A 21,489-nucleotide genomic window follows, 5' to 3' on the forward strand; every position below is an offset into this window, starting at 1 on the left:
GGATCGTGTCCCACATTGGGCTCTCTGCATAGAGCCTGCTTCTCCCTCTGCCTGTGTCTCTGCCTCTCTCTCTCTCCCCCCCGCTCTTTGTGTCTCTTATGAATAAATTTAAAAAAATAAGTTATTCAGAACGCAGTAAAGCGTGTCTGTCACAAGTTAGACTCTTTCCTCCCACTCGCTGGGCTTGGCAGTGGTTCCTGTGTTCAAGGTACCCACAGCCTCACAAGTCAGTCTGAATTCTTGGGAGTTCATTGATGGAGTGCGAAGTGACATGTGAGCCAGCCTGGGTGGGAGGGTTATGAAGTTTGTTCTGTGTCCTTGTTGGGAATGGTGACGGCTGTCCTATCCACCCTCGGGCTTGAAGCACATGTCTCAGAGACTAGCTCTGTGACCTGGCAGCCTGGAGGTTTTGGGCCGCCTTGTGTTCCCCACATTACCTTATACACACAGCAACTCCCAACTCAAGGTGAGTCCTTGAGGGATCACCCTGCCCCGTTCTCCACTCCTGTGTTGAGGTAAAAGCCTAGCACTCTCTGTACCTCCCCAGGCCTGACCCTGTCCCTGTCCTTACCCTAGGTCTGCCCTGCAGGTCCTTCACAAGGCCTGCGAAGTGGCTCGGAGACACAACTACTTCCCCGGGGGCGTGGCTCTCATCTGGGCTGCCTACTACGAAAGCTGCATCAGCTCCGATCAGAGCTGCATCAATGAGTGGAACGCCATGCAGGACCTGGAGTCCACACGGCCTGACTCCCCGGCCCTGTTTGTGGACAAGTAAGTGCAGTGCTGTCTCGCCTTCACCCTTGCCCACCCCTGTGCTGGGCCAGTCCCTGAGTCGCATGAAGTCACACTTCCCCGTAGCTCTTGATTGAGGGTCTCCTGCCCAGGACCAGCATTCCAAGCAGGGACTCCTAACCTACTGCCCACGGATAATGTTTAGCTTAGAGAAGGATCCGTGACTGCCACCCCACTTGTGAAGCTAGAGACAGATTTGGGGGTGCGTGCATCTCTGGGGAGCAGCTCCATAATGCCCATCAGCTTCTCAAAGGAAAGTGGGACCCACATGTGTCACCGGCTCTTGGGCAGTGTTCTGGGATCTACCCCTTCGTCTCCACGTGGCCAGAGACTTAATTCCCAAAGCCTTTTCCTCTATTCTTAGAAGTATTATACATCCCTCATCCTGGGATCCCAAAACACGACTGCCTCCATGCTGGCCAAAGGCAGCCTGCCTGAGAGGCTGCAACAGTGAATCACGTGGCTTATGTCGTGTGGCCACCGGCAGAGCTCATGCAGCCTGAGGCTGCATAAGTGCAAGTCCAGGTCCAGAAAAAGGAAATGGCTCTCTGCTTCTATCTTGGTCAGGATCCTCCTCCCCTAGACTCCTGTGCGTCCCTCTGGGACTGTGTTACAAGGACTATGGGCAGAGAGGTCAACTTGAATGAGGAGAGGACCGGAAGCCACATTCTGTGAGGCCCCAAATGATGAGAGGGTTGGGGAGAATGATAGTTGCCTTTGAATATATAAAAGGGGCCTCCGTGGAAGAATTAATCCTGGTCTGTGTAGAACCAGGGGCTGATGGGTAGAAGTTACAGGGTAACACAGATTCTCTATGTAAGAAGAAGATAATGGGAGCCGGACATAGTTGGGACTATGGACTGCCTCTAGACACAGTGATGTCCCCACCCCCAGACGTGTTCAGACAGAGACAGAAGGGTCTGGAAGGTGGTGGGTGGACGTTACTCTGGTGCTCCCAGCGTCTTGTCCTGAGAGCCTGATTCTCTGCAGATCTGCACAAGGAATATGCTTTCCAGCCATTGTTTTGTGCTCTCCATCTGCTCACCACTCTGTGGGCTCCCATGGAAGTTCCAGACACAGAGCAGGACCACTCTGTCCCTTTTCCCTCCTCCCAAAAACATGCACACCAAGAAGGTAGCTCTCTGAGTCCAGGCCATGTTCTATGTAGCCTGAGAGCATCTGGTGTTTCTGTAAACACTGATCTCAGGCTCTTTGTCATTCTGCGACTTACTGAATGTCATTTCTTTCCAGGCCAACCGAAGGGGAAAGGACTGAGCGCCTTATCAAAGCCAAGCTCCGGAGCATCATGATGAGCCAGGATCTAGAAAATGTGACCTCAAAAGAAGTAAGAGAGCTCTTCCCTTAGTAGGCCAGAGGTCACACAGTGTTCATTTATCCTGTTGCCCAAAGCACAGAGAGGCCTTCCTTACTGGTCAGCTCAGCGGCTCTCAGAGGCTTTTTCCCCCTGCAGGGCTTAGCAGAGAGAGCGCAGGCTTTAGAGTCTGACTCTAGTTTGGATCCAGCTATGCTGCATACTGATGGGGCCTTGAGCAAATTTCCTGATCTCTCTGAACCTGCAAGACCTTTGGTGATAATTTCACGAGACCTGTGGATTGCAATGGATTGCACCGAGACACGTTTTTCTATTAGTGTCCTTTCCTCTGCGTTGTGTTTTACTGAGATACAGCAAACAAGATCTTGTTTCTTACTTCAGGATTATCACTTACCAGCAAGTTACTGACTCTGGACTGCCTTCTATTGTGCCTTCAAAATTTTTCTGGATCACTTTTCTTTTTTCAGTTGCTTTTGGTTCAAGGAATGCAATGAATTATTATGGTAGCTTAAACTAGGCAGATATAAGGGCTTGGAAGGGCCGTTTAAAAAACCCATATATCAGGACAGCCCAGGTGGCGCAGCGGTTTAGCGCCGCCTTCAGCCCAGGGCCCAATCCTGGAGTCCCGGAATAGAGTCCCACGTTGGGCTCCCTGCACGGAGCCTGCTTCTCCCTCTGCCTGTGTCTCTGCCTCTCTGTCTCTCTGTTTCTGAGTAAATAAATAAAGTCTTTTTTAAAAAAAGCCATATATCATCTTTTATTAGTTAATACACATTAAAAAAATCATATTATGATGCCTCCCAAAGCAAGATGAAAACTAACAGTATGTGTTGCCTGTGATATATTTGATTTTTTTAAAAAAAGATTTTATTCATGAGAGAGACACAGAGAGGCAGAGACCCAGGCAGAGGGAGAAGCAGGCTCCGTGCAGGGCGCCTGTGTGGGACTCAATCCCAGGACTCCAGGATCATGCCCTGGGCTGAAGGCAGATGCTCAACCGCTGAGCCACCCAGGCGTCCCATATATTTGATATTTAATCGTAAAAATATAAGTGCCTTAACTGAGTAGAAGAGATCCCATGTGAATCAGCCTCTTCATATAAAATAATCAGCTTTTCCCAGTCAGGCTGACTTTGAGGCTGTGGGTCCTGCATCTCTACCACCTGCATGTGTGCTTACTATGGGGTAAAAAAACAAACCACAACACCAACAAAACACCTTTTTTGAAAACCACCGCAGTTGAAGTGGTGACTTGACCTCTTTGGAGGTGGGCCACTGTCATTTTGCTTTATGACAAATCACTTTTTCCTGCTGTTTTCCACTCCACAGATCCGTAATGAATTGGAGACGCAGATGAACTGTAACTTGAAAGAATTTAAAGAATTCATAGACAATGAGATGCTCCTTATCTTGGGACAGATGGACAAGCCCTCCCTTATCTTCGACCACCTTTATCTTGTAAGAAGCACAGCGCACGGCAGGGTCTGGTTGGGGGAACATAAATCAACAAACCTTGATTGTTTGAAGTTTGCAGCAAAGTCAGAGAGGGGGAGAGAATTTGTGTTGCTGGAACCTCAATCCTGGCTGTTCTGGGAACTCCTGTCTTTGACCCCCTTCCTCTGGTATGCCCTAGTTTGCTCTCAAGCCAGATGTCTGAGATGTGGCTCCCAGTTGAGCTGTGGGGAATTGTTTGAAGGCTCTCTGACATAGGCCACGTCGGCAGTTCTCAGACTCTCTCCATCCTTGGTCTGCAGTCAGTAACACAGAGGCCCCGTCCAATTTCCTCCACGTGGTTTGAGGGCTCAGAACCCCAGTTCTCACCAAAACCCAGAATTTGCCTGGGCATTGCCGAGATGTGAGAAACAGTAGGGAAGACAGACCGAACCCCCAAAACATAGCTTCTTCCCCTCTCTCTGTCCGCATGGCTACTCTGTGCACTGTTCCCAGGCCCATCAAATGGACAGGCCCCAGGAGCACCACCAGGGGGTTGGGTTTTGTGGATTCTCCCTACCTCCATCTCTTGCTCAGATTCTCTTAATGCTATAAATCTCCATAGAAGGCAACTGGCTAGTTCTCAGTCTCTCCGAGAGACTATAGAGGAAAGCATGTTACTAAAATTAGAGAAGCAATACAGTGTGAAGAAAATTAGACCCACCAGGGCCAAGTTCCCACTCCCCAGCCTAAGCAGCCATGTAACCGGGTCTTTTCCTTTTCTCCTTCATTCCATAGCATGTGGAATGATCACGAGGATTAAGTAAAAGACACATTTAACGCACTGAGTGCAGTTTCTGTAGGCGCTAATACGTGGCAACCATTGTTACAGCAGAAGTCACTTCCTGGGAAAGTGGAGGAAGTGAATTTGCTGCTGAAGGCATGAACAGTTTTGTTTCCTGCCCACAAGAATTAATTACTAGTTCTCCAGATCCATGTGTCATAATATATACTTAGTGTGTTAAATAAATATATATATAACATATATATTTTTAATGTATTTATGTATTAATCCGTATATATGTATATATGTGTGTGTACACATATATATATATATTTAATACTTATATTAAAACGTCTGTGAGTGTGTGGATTTGAAGCCTGTATCTCAAAAGCCGTCTGGCAGCACTGGGCTCTAATCTTCTCTCTGGGAAGTTGGTGGTTTTTCCTAGTGGAAACAACAGAAGGCAGGCTGTCTCTCCACTAGGTGGTGATCACAGCAAGAGGATGCTCACAGACTTACTGAGCTTTTGTTATTTTTTTCAGTGTGGTTCGGTGCTTTATGTCACTTTTTCCATGAGAGATACTAAAGGAATTTTTATGTTTGAGCCTCTCCCTCCCCCATGAAAATGCAGCTAGCACCCATACTTGTCAGCTCCGTTGGGCCTCCTGCAATCTGTGTGTCCTGAGAGGTCTACCCCCCTGAGAAAGGAAGTTTTTAGGGAAACTCAGGGGAGTCTTTTGCTCTTCGTGACTCTGTCATTTGCATTGCCACAGAGTGACATGATAGCTCTTTCTTTGCTTTTCCCCCTCCGTGTTCCCAGTAAGCTCAGAAATGGAGGGTTTGTTTTTTAATATGCTTTAAAAGGCATTAAATTAAAACATGCTATGGAAGGTTCAGAAACACAAGTAACTCTAGAGAAGAAAGCAAAAATTTTGCATTTCCATTTCATAAATCTAGGCGTAGTCATTGTTATTATTTTACTATATTTATTTTCCCATCTTCTGGGATTTTTTTTCTTTTTATGTCTATAGAGCTTCTTAAAAATAGAAAAGGAAAGACTCATACTCTTTATATAGTTTTATATCCTGTTTTCTCTTTTTAAATTGTTTTCATTATGTGGCATTTCCCTGTGTCTTTAAACAGCCACCAAAAGTAGGATTTGTTTTTAATTGCCCCATCGTGTGCCTTCGTCATCATTTATTTTACTAATTTCTTGTTGGTCCTCTGAATTGTCCCCATTGTTTGTCGTTGCACATAACCATAAATATCCTTGTGCGTAAATCTGTGTGCGAATTCTGGGCGTTTCCTTAGGGCAGCTGTTTGTAGGTGGAACGGCTGGGTCAAAGGGTGGGAGCTTTGAAAAATACTTCCCCAAAAATGTAGGCAACTCCTGCTTTAAATGAGTGTTGTGTGAAAGTGCCCTCTCCCCAGTGGGAAGCTGGAAGTCACTGCCTCTGGTGACAGGACCTGCTGGAGCCTTAGGAAAGGAAGTAGTGGTGAGAGGGGATATAGGTTTTGCTGTTTCACAAAGGCCAGGGGGCAGCCAGGGCCTTCCACTCTGGCTGACGACGCTGGGAATGCCTCGGGAACCTGCTTTGCTAGTGGCTTCTTTCAGTTCCGTCCGTTGTCTGAGGCCAATGGCCATGAAATAACCATCTGCCCCCCCTCCAGGACTAGCCCACACCGTACATCCCCTAAGCAGCTCTGAGGCTGACATGTGACACTCACGGGGGTTTGTGTGATCTGTCCCCCAGGGCTCTGAATGGAATGCATCCAATCTGGAGGAACTGCAGGGCTCAGGGTGAGTCTGCTCCCCTCGTCTTCTCTTGTCCTTCCAGGCAGCTTAGAAACCCCCAAGATTGAGCCCTTATAACTGCCTACACCCTGTCTCCCATCTCCCAAGGGCTGGGCTGATTTTGCATAGCTAAACAGACGAGCTTCAAAATGCCACCTCCTGAATAATTCATGACTTTTCAGTCTTAAGGGGGGTGGGGTGTGATTGTGTATGTCACCAAGAACAATTTATAATCACACTCCAGTGGCAGAGGACAGCCTGGATACTGATAGGGCCATGACCCCCTCCTGGGCCCCACTGGCCCTGCACAGGCGCTGGCAATCCTGGTATGGACACACACACCTGTCAGGCCAGTTGGCAACTCTCATCCCAGGACCACTCTTGTTCTACCTGAGGTTATACTTTGGGGCCTGCCTGGTGGGAATCTTGCAGCTGAATACTTAGTGTTGGCCAGAAACATATGTTCATCTTAGTCTGAGAAATGCCCAGCAGCAAGAATTAAAAAAAAAAAGTTTAAATCTAGACCTTCAAGAACAGATGTCTGGACATTTTTTTTTTTTTAAACAACACAGCCACAAAATCACCATTCTGTGGATCTGACATGATGGCATTCTTGAATTACTGCATTTAAAAATCAAGACTAAACAAATCTTAAAATATATCTTTAGAACTACTGGTTAAGATGTGTTCTTGCAACAGAAAGTGTTCTTAAAATGTAGAATGATACTATATGCTTTCTCTGGTTGGGAATAAATAAATGATTTTAAAAGGTATTTTGTAAAACATTTATAAGTATTTTCTTACACCCTATGTGAGGTATTTTCTAACTCCTGAAATTATTTTGGTCTTCCAGGAATATAAGTATCAAGTTTAGAGAACTAGAGAACCTGCATTCAAAAACCCCCTCCACTGTTTATTTATTTATTTGTAGTCTGCCTTGTTTCAAAAATATTTAAGGCAATTCTCAAGGACATAAATAATGGATGGCTATATTCTACTCTTTTAGCTATTTAAAAGTGGAGACTTTTTTTAAAGCCTGTGTTTATTCGTAACGGTTACAAAGTTTGAAACTTTGAGTGTCTGAAAACATATTTAAGTAATACATATGTCTGTTTTCCAGAATTCACATTGCTTAGCAATACTTGGAACTTTCGTTTTGTAAGTTTTTTACAAAGAGATTAGTTCTTTATTGTAAATATCATACATTTTTGTCACATAGAGGGCATTTGGAAAACGCAAAAAAAAAGAAAAAAAAAGACTAAGGAAAAACAAAAGTCCCACTGAAACATACCTACTTTATGAGTATTTAATTTTTTTCTTTGCTCAATTTTCTGTTACTTTTTTTTTTTTTGTAATTCCTCATTCTGATTCTCCACAATTGTTCGTTCTTTCTTTCTTTCTTTCTTTCTTTCTTTCTTTCTTTCTTTCTTTCTTTCTTTCTTTCTTTCTTTCTTTCTTTCTCATTACAGTGTTGACTACATTTTAAATGTCACCAGAGAAATAGATAATTTTTTTCCTGGCTTATTTGCATATCATAACATCCGAGTCTATGATGAAGAGACAACAGACCTTCTTGCCCACTGGAACGAAGCATACCATTTTATAAACAAAGCAAAGTAAGTGGGTTGAGAAGCCAAAGAAACTGGTCTGGCAGATGCTGGGTGGGCAGAAATTAATGGCAATCCCAGACCCAGATGTCTCTGGTTTGTGGAGCCTTTGCTGTCTGTGGACTTTTGGTTTTAGAGCGTGGGACCCCTTGTACCAAAAGAGCACAGTCACTGATCTTCTCAAGGTAGGGGCCCCAGTGAGTCTTTTTTTCACCCGTCATCAATTGTGGCATCGGACCCCACTTTTGTCATCAGCGCTGCTTCTAGGCAAGAATCTGATATCAAGTGGACATTCTTGGGAACTCTGTCTATGGGGAGTCGCTGAGCTGAGGGAGGGAGGAGAGTGAGGTCGTAGACTGTGGGTACCTTTGGGGCTGCTTCCCCAAAGGAAGCTGCTGAGGCAGAGGCCCAGGGTATGGCCCACAATGTACCTGAGTTAGTGCACTTTTCCTGTTCAAAGAATGGGACGGTCCGTCAGAGGTCTCCATTGCCCTGAGCTTGTTACTGGTGTCCCCCATCTCTTGTCCTCCCCTTATTCTCCTATGGAGCAACTCTGCCTTACGAAAGTCCAGAACAGAGAGAGAGAAGCCTTTGCAATTCTTTGGAGAGGAGCCCCGTCTTCTGCTTTGTACCCCTTCTGCTCAAAGCTCTGTAGCATGTCCTTAGCAAATCTTAGTTTGTTTGCATTCCTGGGGGATTGACTCCAGACCAGCAGTCAAACAAAAAAAAAACAAAACAAAAAACAAAATGCACTGACAAATAGGGATGAAGTTGAAGCCTGGGGTCTAGGAAGGGAGCCCAGACCCACCTGACGGGCCAGCTGCTTCCAATATAAACAGGCAGGCTGGTGGGTCTGCCTCCTGTCCAAATAAAGCCTCCCAGGTGCAGCCCCTTTGAACATCATGGTCCCCTCCCATTCTCCAGCCCGCTGAAGTCTCGAGAAACGCTGTCTGTTGGCGGCCTTGCCATTTCTACCACAGTACCACTTCCTTACGAACGACCAGCCCACCTGCCTTCTACCCCTCGTCCAAATCCAGGGCACTGCCATCCTTGGTCTGGCTCTCCAACCCTCCTTGTCTGGCGAACATCTTGCCTGCCCCAGGGCCTCGAAGCCTTCAATTCGCTGACCCCGTTTCTCTGCAATAACCCCGCGCCCCGCCTCCATCTGTTGTGGCAGCTGTGTAGCTTTTGCAGATGCCCCTTTCGCTGCCCCTTCGCTTCCTGCAAAAAAAGAATTTGTGGTCTCCTGGCCTGTCCCAGCAATCCCACTCTGTCCCTGAAGGCGGCCTGATTTGGGAGCTCTCCCTGTGCGACTTGGCAAGGCCAGGACAGATTTATCTCGATTTCCCATTGTGTGCTAATTGATTTTGCAGTGAAGTTATTTCCTTTCGAGGGTGTGTGGCCATCTGCTGGATAAATATCAGGACATGGGGAGGGGGGTCTGGACACCGAGATAACTTCAGGGTTTAAAAAAAAAAAAAAACCATTGGGTGAAATCTAAGAGAATGAAATCGTTGAGGTTTTTGGACACTCTCTCCCGCCTCTGCAGGAGGAACCATTCCAAGTGCTTGGTACATTGCAAAATGGGTGTCAGTCGATCCGCTTCCACGGTCATAGCCTATGCGATGAAGGAATTTGGCTGGCCTCTGGAAAAAGCGTACAACTACGTGAAGCAGAAGCGCAGCATTACACGGCCCAATGCGGGCTTTATGAGGCAGCTGTCTGAGTATGAAGGCATCTTGGACGCGAGGTGGGTGAGCCTCTGTGGGGAAGGATTGGCGAACCGAGCGGGCTCCCGTCCGGCCTGGCAGCGGCCTCTGGAGGGGGAGCTGGGCCGAGAAAAACAACTATTGTTTGGGGTTTGATTAGTGGTTTCCAGGAGGGATCTGTTTGATTTTGTTGGCACACACAGAAGGCTGTTTTGCTGCTAGAGGGAATGGTGCACAGCTTCCACTCCAGGGCATGACGTCACGAGTGGCACAGGCCTGTGGACGTCCCTGTTTCCTGAGCATCTGCTTTGCACCAAACCCCATGCCAGGCCTCACCACCAGGCAGTTTCAAGGACTGTGAGTGAACCCTCTTCTGGCACTGATGAGCTGGGCCCTTAGGGCAGGCTTGCCAATCTCAGCCTCGGTGTCCCCCTCTGAGTTGAATTAAAGCCTGCTGGGGAGGGCTGATGGGAGATTTACCTGAGTACCGTACAAGTTAACCTTCGCAGATGCTTTGCTAGACCTGGCTCATGATAAATAAAATGCAGTTTTTGACATCTCTAACCCCCACCCAGCAAAGGTCTGCAAAGCACAGGTTGTCCCCCGTGTATGGGGGGATGAGGAACTGACACTGGAGGTTAGCTTATCTTACATCGAGCGGTGGGCAGCAGCAGGGAGAGAGCACACCCAAGTCTGTTGGCCCTCAGGGTTCCTGTGGAGGGGCCCCATGGAGGCTGATCCCCGCTGGATGCTGGAACTCACTTTCTTCCTGTTCCCCTCCTTTTCTGTCTGGATTATTTCTGACTGGTATTATGAGGAGGCCACAGGCTCAGTCCACTGGTTTCTTGGGCAAGTGTGAGAATGCAGGAATGCCCTGGCAGGGTGGAACGGGGGTCTGAGAACAGTCCTGGACATCTCTAGAGTCCCTTTACTGTCAACCAGGGAGCTACGGACAGGTCCCCAGGCAGAGCCCCAGGATGATGAGGAGGGGGAGGAGGAGGGAAAGGAGGCGGGTGCATCTTGCCCTTCTTCCTCTTTAGCCCTTCAGATGCTTGCTGCCTTCAGGGGTTTGCAGCCTTCACAGCCTCACCCGGGGTCTTCAGGCCAGGGTTACAGCCATGAGGCACTGATCTTGACTTGTAGCCCCATCTAGGGGCCCTCCTGGCCTTGCCTGGACTGTGCACACAGAGCATTCACCAGTGTTCAAGGTGCTTCCGTGCATTGCAAAACAACAGCAGGTCCTTAATTCCCAATGTCTTTATACATTGACTTCTCTAATCGTAGCCCACACAACTATGTGATGTTGGAATGAGTATGGCCCTGGGGGTCATGGGGGTGACTTACTGACCTTCACGTTAAAGTTTTCTCTCCTTTTTTTTTTTTTTTAGATCTTTACATTAAAACTGTGTTATGATAATACTATCATGGTATTATAAGACCTATTTTTATTTAAAAAATTTTTTTTAAAGATTTTATTTATTTATTCATGAGAGACACAGAGAAGGCAGAGGAGAAGCAGGCTCCTCACAGGGAGCCCAATGTGGGACTCGATCTTGGAATTCTGGGATCACACCCTGAGCCTAAGACAGACGCTCAACCACTGAGCCACCCAGGCGTCCTTATAAGAACTGTTTTTAAAAGTGATCTGTCATCTATCTAACCAGAAAAAAAAAATCTCATATTTTTCTCTGATTGTCCCAACGGACGCATGTGTGCTTTGCGTTTGCCCGTGAATCTGCATGAGCTCTCTGCTTCGGTCCTTGCTATCTCCCTCCAATACAGGGAGGAGAGGATTGTTACTCCTTTTGACACATGGAGAGCCTTAGTTCACAGAATGAGATGGGACACCGAGACCGTGGAGGTCTTTGAGGTTTAGACTGCCTTCACATGTCTGCCATGGCGTCATTGTGTGGCAGTCATTTAAGGCTTGAGCCATGGTGGTTGAGGGTCTTAGCACCATTTCTGTCAGCCCCGAGCTATCTCTTGCTGGCTCACCACTGCCCTTCCTCCTGCGACCCTCTGGACACTGGCTCCTAATGATGACCTTCCTCTGCTCCCCTCCCCCCACAGCAAACAGCGGCACAACAAGCTGTGGCGCCAGCAGAGCAAGACCTGCCTCCAGCAGCCTGTGGATGACCCCGAAGGGTCTGGGGACTTCTTGCCAGAGACCTTGGACAGCGGCCCGGAGGCCCGGCTGCCCTGTTTGGACGATGCCACCCAGCCTGGGTTTGCAGACAGCAGAGCTCCAGGGGGACCCACTCTCCCCAGCTGCTTCCGGCGACTGTCAGACCCCCTCCTGCATTCCCCCAGTGACGAAACTGCCAGCTTGGTCCACCTGGAGGATCTGGAGAGGGATGCTCTGTTGGAGGAAGCAGCCGAGCCAACCGGGGCACACACGCCAGCCAGACCTCCCCAAGACTCTCCTGACCGCTGTGAGAAGGAAGTGAAGAAGAAACTGGACTTCGGGAGCCCCAAGGCCCGGAGTGGCTCTTTACCACAGGTGGAGGAGATGGAAGGGGAGGAGGCCCTGGGAGCAGGGCGGTGGGGGCGGCCCCCGCCCCAGCTTGATAAGAGCCTGCTCAACCGGGAAAACCTCAACAACAACAACAGCAAGAGGAGCTGTCCAGACGACTTCGAGGTAGGCAGGGGGCCAGCATGGAGGGCGGAGGGCGGCGGCTCCCGTCCTGCCAGCGGGCCTTATGGAAGTGTGGCTGCAGGCTGCCAAGGAGTACGGGTGCACCATGGTTTCGGGGCTCTGCAGGGCCTGGCACACATTCCTGCTTGCCTTCTTTCCCCCACGCAGCTCTCAGGCAGAGCTCCCAAGTCGATTTCTTTCTTACATAAAATGTAAAACAAAACTTAACCACCCCGCTTCAAAATTTATCAACACAAGGCCGGTCCTATTTCATCCCCACCCCACTCAACTTTCCCACACTCTGAATTGTCTTGAAACAAACCCCAGCTGTGTCGCTTCTTCATACCACGTTTAAGAAATTGCTAGGAAGTGCTCAGTGTTGTCAAGTGTCTGGACTTCCAACTCACTGTAATGCTCGGCCCCATTAGTCCCATGTAGCTATCACATTTGGGGGCTTTCTGCAATAAGGTCTTAGCAAGATGGCACCTGCTCAGAAAAATCAGTAATTCCACCAGGCTTTCCCCTCCTCCCAGTGGCCCAGGAGCCAAGGCTGGTTTTGTGAGGGGTGTGCTGTGTTGCCCACTTCTGGGTTCCACCCTCCCTCTGCACTGGCTTTTGCCATGGCTGGGGCCAAAGAGCTTCACTTCCCCTGGCCTCACCGCCCATCTTCCAAGACCGCTGTGATTTGTAAGTGAGAGCACTCGGAAAGCTGACAGGTGCATTCCCACATCCAAAGGGTTTGTCTTTACCATGTTCTAATATAAATGAAATGGGAAATTAGATCTACTGACCATAGAACATTCCAGACCAAATGTTAATTACTCATGAATTTCTGCCGCCACTCCCCTTCCCTCAAAGAGCAAATACCCATAAAGAGAGGTGATACAAAACGTCTGTCCAGGGCAGCAGTGCCTTCATCAGTCTGAGATGGCACAGGGGTGAGTCATGAAAAATACAGTAGGGGTGGGTGAAAAGGTGCATGAAGGATATCCTGCCTTTGCTGGAATTTGAACAGGTGATGTTTTCTAAAGAATGGGACCAAGAGACAAGTACTCCTCCCCTTGTTCAACTCTTGTTTGTGCACTAGGGTGCCAGGTTGGTGAGCGGTTCAGCTGTGAGGGGTCTGAACCTCCTCTCCTCCCCTCAGCCTGATTAGCACCTGCTCATCCCAAAGGTCTTAGCTGAGGTTCAGCCACTCCGGGAAGCCTTCCCTCTGCAGAAAACTTTGAGCTCACCCCTCTCCATCCTCACCCTTGTCACTCAGTTTCCTGGTCCACAATAGACCCTGAGAGCAAGGACCATGTCTTGTTTACAGCCCCGTGCCTGATTCAAGTGCTGGTGCATGACAGGCACTCCTGAAATACAAGTTGGTTGAGTGGAGTGCCCCCCCCCCCGCCCTCACCTGATTGCTCCTTGGGCTCCAAAAGGTAGTCCTAAATCTCTCACTGTGGGACTTTTCACCACGTTTTAGAACGTTAGGTTCTAAAGGTTTTAGAAGGAAACTTTGATCAGGGTTTAAGAAAACTTTCTGGGTCAAGAGTTCGGAGGTGATCAGGTCTCACTGTCCGACCTGGAAGCTGACCCCAGGAATCCTGACAACGTTAGGAACAGGAGACCCGGCCTCCCACCTCCCCCCAGCACACGTTCTCCATGTGTTCCCCTGCAGCCTCTATGGATCATGGCTGGGTTTCCTTATGATGCCTTCAGTATTGGACCACTCCATGACTTGGGGGCCCTATGTGCGTGACACAGGATGGGATAAGGCCCTGATGATCAGGGCCATGGGCAGGGGGAGGGAGAAACAGGATGCAGCAGCAGCCCTTTTTCAAGAAGCCTTTGTTTTAGACTAGCTTGGGAATCCCACAGCTAAACCACTGTCAGGCAGAGGGTTGGTTGCCCGCATCAGCTCAGAGGAGCAGCCCTGGGATCTGTTGATGGGCATGTGAGGGAGGTAGGCTGTTGCTCTGCCCACCAGGAGGGTGTGGTGTGGAGGCGTATGTCATGCTCACTTAGAGCCAGGTAGGTGGCTTTCCTCGGAAAACAATGCAAACATGTTCTCCATTGGTATATAAAATCCACCTCAGCCTGGCTCCCTCATCTGGGACTGTGAGGACCCATGTTTGTGTCTATACTGGAGTCTTCCAAAGCCATTTTTGCCCTTGGTTTCCTCACTGTGAAGACCACACCCAATGGCTAGATGGTGGTTCCTTGGAGCCATGATGTGTATGTGCTGGAAGGGAAGAACTCCATTTTCAGGCCACAAACTCCCCAAGAAGAGATTCTTTCTGAAAGGGAAAGGAAGGGAGGGGCACCCATATGAGATGGTGAAGGTAGGGTTGAACAAGCCCTGGTTCTGACCATGCTGGATCTGTGACCCAGAGATTTGCCCAGTAATCATAGCCATACAGCTTCTGGGAAGTTTGGTTCAGCATCTCTAACCATCACTACTCATGGCCAAGTGGGTTCCAAGAGGCCTCTGTTCTGTGCTAACTGAAGGGTGGGCGCTGCCTCTCCGGTGCCTGCACAGCCCACTTAACACCCTCCTTGTGTTTTGTGGCGTCTGGCTCACTGTTGTATATTCACGATGTTCTTGTCACCTTTCAGCATGATGCTATATTTGGGATCCTTAACAAGGTGAAGCCTTCCTACAAATCCTGTGCTGACTGCATGTACCCTACAGCCAGCGGGGCTCCTGAGGTCTTCAGGGAGCGAGGCGAGAATCCTGGCGCTCCTGCCATCTGTACCCAGCCAACCTTCCTGCCCCACCTCACATCTTCCCTTGTGGCCCACACAGCCAGCAGGTCCCGAGCTTTAGAGAAACTGGCCTCTGGCCCAAGCGAGAGTCTCTCATTCCTACCACCAGCAGGCTCAAGGAGGTCAGACACCGGCGGCTCTGGGGCTGCAGCAGCCCCAGAACTACCAGCTAGCGTTTTGGAACCTTCCAGAGAAACCCAAAAAGTCCCGCCAAAGTCCCTCCTTTTGAAGAATTCTCACTGTGACAAGAACCCTCCAAGCATGGAAGTAGCGAAGGATGAATCACCACCCAAGAAAGATCTGAAACCAGCCAAGGACCTGCGACTTCTGTTCAGTAAAGAAGCTGAGAAGCCCACAACCAACAGCTACTTGATGCAGCACCAGGAATCCATCATTCAGCTGCAGAAGGCAGGTTTGGTCCGAAAGCACACCAAAGAATTGGAGAGGCTGAAGGGCACACCTGCAGACCCAGCATCTTCCTGTAGGGATGGCACCAGCAGCAGACTGGAGCCCAGCATACCCGAGGAGAACCCCGACCTGGCTCCTGTTCCTCTGCCGGGGCCCCCAGCCCTGCCTATCCTCACTGGGAGTGACGAGAAGTCAGAGGCCATCCCCTCTCCGTTGGAAGGCACCCCACTTAAGAGCCCCACTCCCTTCCTCTCCCGCCTAGATCACACCAGTCATTTCTCAAAGGACTTCCTGAAGACCATCTGCTACACCCCCACGTCCTCCTCCATGAGCTCCAACCTGACGCGGAGCTCCAGCAGTGACAGCATCCACAGCATCCGAGGCAAGCCGGGGCTGGTGAAGCAGCGGACACAGGAGATTGAGACCCGGCTCCGGCTGGCAGGCCTCACTGTCTCGTCCCCGCTGAAACGCTCACACTCTCTGGCCAAGCTTGGAAGTCTCAATTTCTCGACAGAGGACCTGTCCAGTGAGGCGGACGCATCCACCCTCACCGACTCCCGGGATGCCAAGTTGAGCGAGTCTTCCTTCTTGCATCAGCCCCCGGCAGCCCTGAGGAGCCCAACTGCGACCTCTCAACCATCAGGGAAATCTGCTTCAGAACACTCGAGAAGCCCCTCATGGATGAGCAAAAGCTGACCCGCCTCTTGCTGTAATCAGACGTGTATTTTCACATGGTCTCTCCCTTCGTTTCACTGTGGGTTTTGGCCGTGATTTCTCCTAAACAGTTGACATTCTCACTCTCCCCCTCTTGCCACAGAGAGGAAGAGAAAAAAATCAAGAATAACCCAGCACAAGAAGAAAGGGTGGTTTTGCCAGTCGGGTGGCCCAGGGAAGCCAAAAGCCGCCGGCCAGTAGATACAAAACTCCGATCCCCAAGTCCTGTGTTTTCAGGAAGAATCCTGTTTTAAAAAGAGCATATGCAAATATGCGCACACATCACAAATACTCCATTTGCACCATGCAAACGAGTGGCAGCAATGAAGGCTGCCTCACCACGGCGCACGTTCCTAGCTCATTCAGGCCCTTGCGGGGAAACCCTGGGGTGACAGTATAAGTCCTACCTCTGTTCTTGCTGTGCTTTTTATTTTTAAAATACAGTAGTGTCCAAGGCTCGTTCCAGGGAATAATGCTGTGTCAGAAAAGGTTTTTCCAAAAAGAATTGAGGTGGGGTTGGGACCCCAAAAAGTGTTCAGACTTTTAAGTTGCCTACACCCAACACCTCTAGGTGAAGTTACACAAAGTCGTCTAGTTGTTGAAGCAACTCTGATGTGGCATGGAGATCATCTGTGCGGTTGACTTCTTTGTCCTGATGTGTTGTCCCAGCGGAGTGATGTGTCTGGCCGGCACTGGGGTGAGGAGGCAGGAGGTACCTGTGATGTCCTCATGCTGTGCCCCCTGGTCTGGGGAGCAGGACCCATGGAGCATGCACTGCATCTCATCTGCTGTTGAACCTGATGTGGTTGTGTTGAGGCTGTGAAAGTGCTAGAGAGTCAGGTGGGGGCCAGGAGTGGTTCCGAGACACAGATCGTCCTGCCAGGAGCCCTAACCCCTTGGGTGCATGAGGTCACAGGAGCATGTTTGGGGAGGAGAGGGGGCTTTCATCAGTAGTGAGCCACCCTGCTAGTCCCTCTCTGGGAGCAACCCTTCAGCCGCTGCTCAGAGAAACAAGACCATTGGAAAGCTTCACAGATGTTTATAGTTGTCCCTTCCTTTGGTTGAGGATACCTCTTCCTGTCTCCCAGTGGCTCTTCCTGGCAGTGAAGACAGAGTAGAGGAGGGGTCTCTAGTCCCGGCCTGGGCTCTGGAGTGGGTCCTTTCAGAATCTGGTGAGCTGTGCCCGTCATGCTGCCACAGGCTCTGGGCACATGGGTGGAGGGAGTCTGCTGCTGTTGGTTGGCAAGACAGGCTGGTAAAGTATTTTGAAGAGAGAGGAAAAAAGAACCTTGGTAGTAAGGCAGAAAGGCTTCATCCAAGGATTCCACACACTCTGGTGTACAGACCCATGAGCTAAGAATGGCTTTTACATTTTTAAGGAGTTATTTAAAAAAAAAAAATCCAATATGCAACAGGCACCATGTAGCCTGCAAAGCTTAGGAAATTCACGCTGTATCAGAAACCTTTATAGACAAGATTTGCTGCCCAGGGCCCTCCAAGAAGAATCTGGCATATTCGAAGGCCTCCCCTCCTTCTTGGACACCTCAGGCCCAACCCTTGCCTTCTCCCAGCCTAGACCTTGCCTACTCACCCCCATGTGGCTCTCACCGAGGGCAGAGTAGCTGTGTAGGTGCAGAGGCTGCTGGCCAGAGCTCTCCCAGAGTATGGTGTGCAGTCAGCTTGCAGCCAGATTTATTCAGTGAAGCTAGAAGCCCTCAGGTGCCAGCCAAGCTCCGAAAGTGGCCAAAAGGGCTGCCGTCTTTTATCTTACATTGGTCAGACCTGGGTCCCCAGGAGCAGCTGTTCTAGAGAGCACCCCAGGCAGGCTCCTCAGGACAAAGGGTGGACATAGGTGGTCCACATTTCAACTAATGGGTAGAGTTTATACAGAAATGCTCTCTCCAGGAACTTTCCCTCCCTGCTGTTAATTTTTTTTTTTTTTTTACCATAACATTATTTTATAGGAATTTGTTTTCCCACCCCTGTCAATTGAAATCACATTAAAAGGTGATTATCTACTTCATCCTGAAAACCCTCTTGTGCTGCCCCCATGCCCCCAGCCAAAAGAAACATCATCCTCAAAAAACATATCGAGTTCAATATGTTTTGCCAAATTAAATTTCACGTGGTGGCTCAATTTTTGTGTCGAATAATTCTTTAGATTTGATGCCGACAGGCTTATGTTGCTCTTGATGGCTCGGTGCGTGAGAACAATATATTTTTGAAAACTTTAATTTTGAAAGCGTAGGAGGAGGGTTACAAACTGGAGTGAGTCTTTGGCTCTTAGTTATCCTTTTCGTTTTCATAAGCACAGCTTACATGTCAGCATCTACGCAGACTAGGGCCTGGGTCCCCATCATCAGGGTGAAGTGTGAGCATTCTTGATTGGACAGGTAACACTCTGGCCTGTAGGAAAGGATACAACAAGCATTTCCCCGAAACCCACATCACCAAGAGCATTCTGTGGGGCCTGGGGGCACCCTAGCAAAGAGAGCCTCACGCTGGCCTCTGAAAAGAAGATCTGTGCCATAAGATATGCCCCCCTTTGACCAGTGCTCTGCCTGGAATCTGCTGATGGCAACCATGCCGAGCATGGGTGGCACAAGTCAGAGGCAGGGGTTTCTGCTGTGAAAGTCATTGATTGTGGTGACTGCCATCTTCAGGGAATGCCCTTGTTGAAATAGAGAATGGAGATTTGCTAGATCAACTGGAAAATCTCCCTGAGCCTTGGACTGCTTTTCTAGTACCAACTCACCTTTCTGTCTTTTACTTGACTTCATGTGGTAAGCGCAAGTTAGAACTTCCCTAGATCGTCATCTTGCATTGATCCGGGGTAGGGTCGGGGTCTTCTTGTCAAGTATGAGGGTGCAGCTGGGCACAGAGAAAAAACCACGCTGCCCTCTGACCATGATTCGATAATGCCGATTTCAGTTTCTTTGCCTTGGAGTTACTTCGAGGTGTCGGACTGATGTTCCCCACCGCATGAACCTAAGAACAAGGCTTCTTGCCCTTGGCATTCCCCAGTTTTTTGTTCTCTTTGTGGGAACCCATGCCAACCTTGGGTGCTGAACAGCACGCTCCTGGGTAGTGGCACTCTGTCCGTCATATGTGAGACCACTCACCAGCTGCTCCCCAGTGGCCGCACTGTCTCACCCCCTCTGTCCCACCCCATGCCTCTAGCCAAAAACCATTCCAGCCTATTCTTAAGCTCTTCTCCTCCTGAATAAGCCCAGAGGGTGCCACAGGGTAGAGCCAACATTGCAATAGAATTCACATTTTCAGGACAGCCCTGATCTTCGCCACTCTTGTCTTTCTACACAGGCCAGACCCCAGAAGGTTCATGACTCCCCCTGCCCCCCTGGGGCCATTTCTCCCCAGTGGGGAGAAGTGATGCGTCCTTTAGTCAAGTCATATACTGACCTTACCCAAGGTGTCTGAATATGAAAGACATGTTCTCTGTTGACCAGAAATGCTTTGTTCCAGCACACATCCCACCCAGCCGTACTCTGGCTTGCCACCTAGCAGGGCTTCCCCCAGACCCAGTGAGGGCACTCGACCTCTGGCAGGAGAGCTAGGCAGGCTAAGGAGTCTGTGACCCTTAGCTCCACTCCCACTGTGCGGGTTCTTGCCAATGCTGCATGCCAAACTGTAGTCCACTGACACCCCCACCCCCACCCCATGCTCAGCTTCTTGGTCTTTTTATTGTGTATGACTGAGTTTCTGTGTCTAGGAGTTCACTCTGCATACATATATATATATGCAACTTGAATCAAATCACTTTGTGGGTCCCTTCTCGCCCATCCACACATGTGCCCTGTCATGCGAGTACAAAGCAGATCACCTGACCGATCTGGAGTGGGGCTGTGTGCAGCGCTGCTCTCGATAGACCCAATGCGACCTCCTTTTGTCTTGTAGTGGGTGCCACGGCCCTGGCCCCATCCAGCCTCTTCAACAGGAGTCTTTATAACCAGCCCACCGGTTCTCTGCTGTCCTTCGTGTTGGCTGTGCCACACAAGAAGGTGGCTGCTTCCCCCCCACCCCGCCCCTTTTCCGACACTGTAATTATTGTTTTACAATTGAGTGCCTTAATAATAGTTTACAAATACTGTGTATTTATGGGAAACTGGTAAGCTGTCACCTTCTGTGATTGGACCTTTGCCTTGTCAGTGGTGGTTGGCGTGAGGGCCGGAGCTTACCCTACCTCCTACTTGTGCTCATCTGCTGTGCAGTCATGTGCAGGGTTGAGGGGGTTGGGGAGAGGAGTGCCCCCCCACCACTGTCCAAGGAGCGACAGTGGTTCCTGCAAGCGAGGCAGGCACTAGCTCACCTTGTGTCCCACAGTAGGAAGGAAAGCACAGAATTTGGTTCGCTAGCCAGCTGGGGCGGCACCTCCTCCACTCCCCCACCCTCACCCCCATCACACAGTTGTTTCACAGAGATGTGGTTACCACCTAGGCCACCCTGTTTTCTCCTCTGTTGGTGTCCCAAGCTCTCTGCAACAAAATTCAGGAACAGACACCAGCCCCTGCAAAATCAGGAGCTCTGTAAGATAAGTTCTTTGGTTTTCAGAAGCTGCCAGTGGGTTCCAGTGTGTTGCGTTAAGATATCAATGATTTTTTTTATTCTATTGTTTTCCTTCGTGTTTTTTTTTATATTATATATTTAAAAAGCAGTATCTTTTGTACTGTGAATTTGCAGTAGAAGATGCATAATGCACTTTTTTTTTTACTTCTGTTGGTGTGTACTGTAATAGTCTGTGTGCTTCTTGTGATGATAATAAACTTTTTCTTTATAAATGTTTGATGACTTGTGAACTTGTGCAAAAGGAAACTGCTGCTTCAACCCTTGCCAAGACAGCATATCTGCAATCGTCATAACAGCCAATCTTCTCTGAGCACCTACCCTGTGCTAAGCCCCGTGCCAGAAACCTGGACTCATTAGACTGAAGGAAAGACCAAGGGAAAAAGTGTTAGCTCCTCCAGGAATTGTCTTGTTTTTTCCTCCTGATTTGGTCATTAAGGAAGAGCAGTCCCACTTGTGGGTGGCTATTTGTATTAAAAAAAAAAAAAAAGTCCCTGCTCAGTGGGGTATCTTGCACAAAAGCAGAAAGCTAGAGTGTGCTTGACCCTACCACCTAAGTTAGTCCACCAACCTGTCACAGGAGAGGAGACCATGGAGGCTAATGATTGCTGGTGGCCAGGGCAGGAGTTCTAGGGAACCAGAGTTGCTGCACACAACGAAGGCTTAACTCATGCCAAGGTCACAACCCACTGCAGGTCAGGACCTTTTGGTGGCTCTCCCCTGTTGACTCATGAAGCTGAGCTACTTTAAACCCTGCTATTTCGAGTTCTTTGCTCTGGCTGTGCAGTCAGGGTGAAAGCACGGGGACTCACGTTCACTCTTCACTTTTTTTTTTTAATTTTTAAAATTTTATTCATGAGAGACAGAGGAAGAGCTCTAGGCAGAGGGAGAAGCAGGCACCCCACACAGAGCGCCATGTGGGACTCGATCTCAGGACCCCGGGATCA

At 49.3% G+C, this 21,489-nt stretch overlaps 1 protein-coding gene across 5 annotated transcripts in view; it reads left to right on the plus strand.

The window, feature by feature from the left end:
- The window catches only part of SSH1 (slingshot protein phosphatase 1), a 61,798-nt gene extending 41,037 nt beyond the window's left edge, over positions 1–20,761 (plus strand). For all 5 annotated transcript variants that reach the window (XM_038575429.1, XM_038575430.1, XM_038575427.1 and 2 more), the window contains 8 exons: positions 577–771; positions 2,044–2,137; positions 3,454–3,582; positions 6,094–6,140; positions 7,604–7,750; positions 9,291–9,491; positions 11,521–12,088; positions 14,690–20,761. In XM_038575429.1, coding sequence (XP_038431357.1) covers positions 577–771; positions 2,044–2,137; positions 3,454–3,582; positions 6,094–6,140; positions 7,604–7,750; positions 9,291–9,491; positions 11,521–12,088; positions 14,690–15,943 — 2,635 coding nt within the window. In that variant the 3' untranslated portion in view covers positions 15,944–20,761. The remainder of the gene's footprint in view (positions 1–576; positions 772–2,043; positions 2,138–3,453; positions 3,583–6,093; positions 6,141–7,603; positions 7,751–9,290; positions 9,492–11,520; positions 12,089–14,689) is intronic.
- Positions 20,762–21,489: the final 728 nt, after the last annotated feature.

Source organism: Canis lupus, chromosome 26, assembly GCF_011100685.1.
Source record: "Canis lupus familiaris isolate Mischka breed German Shepherd chromosome 26, alternate assembly UU_Cfam_GSD_1.0, whole genome shotgun sequence".
Lineage (NCBI taxonomy): Eukaryota > Metazoa > Chordata > Mammalia > Carnivora > Canidae > Canis > Canis lupus.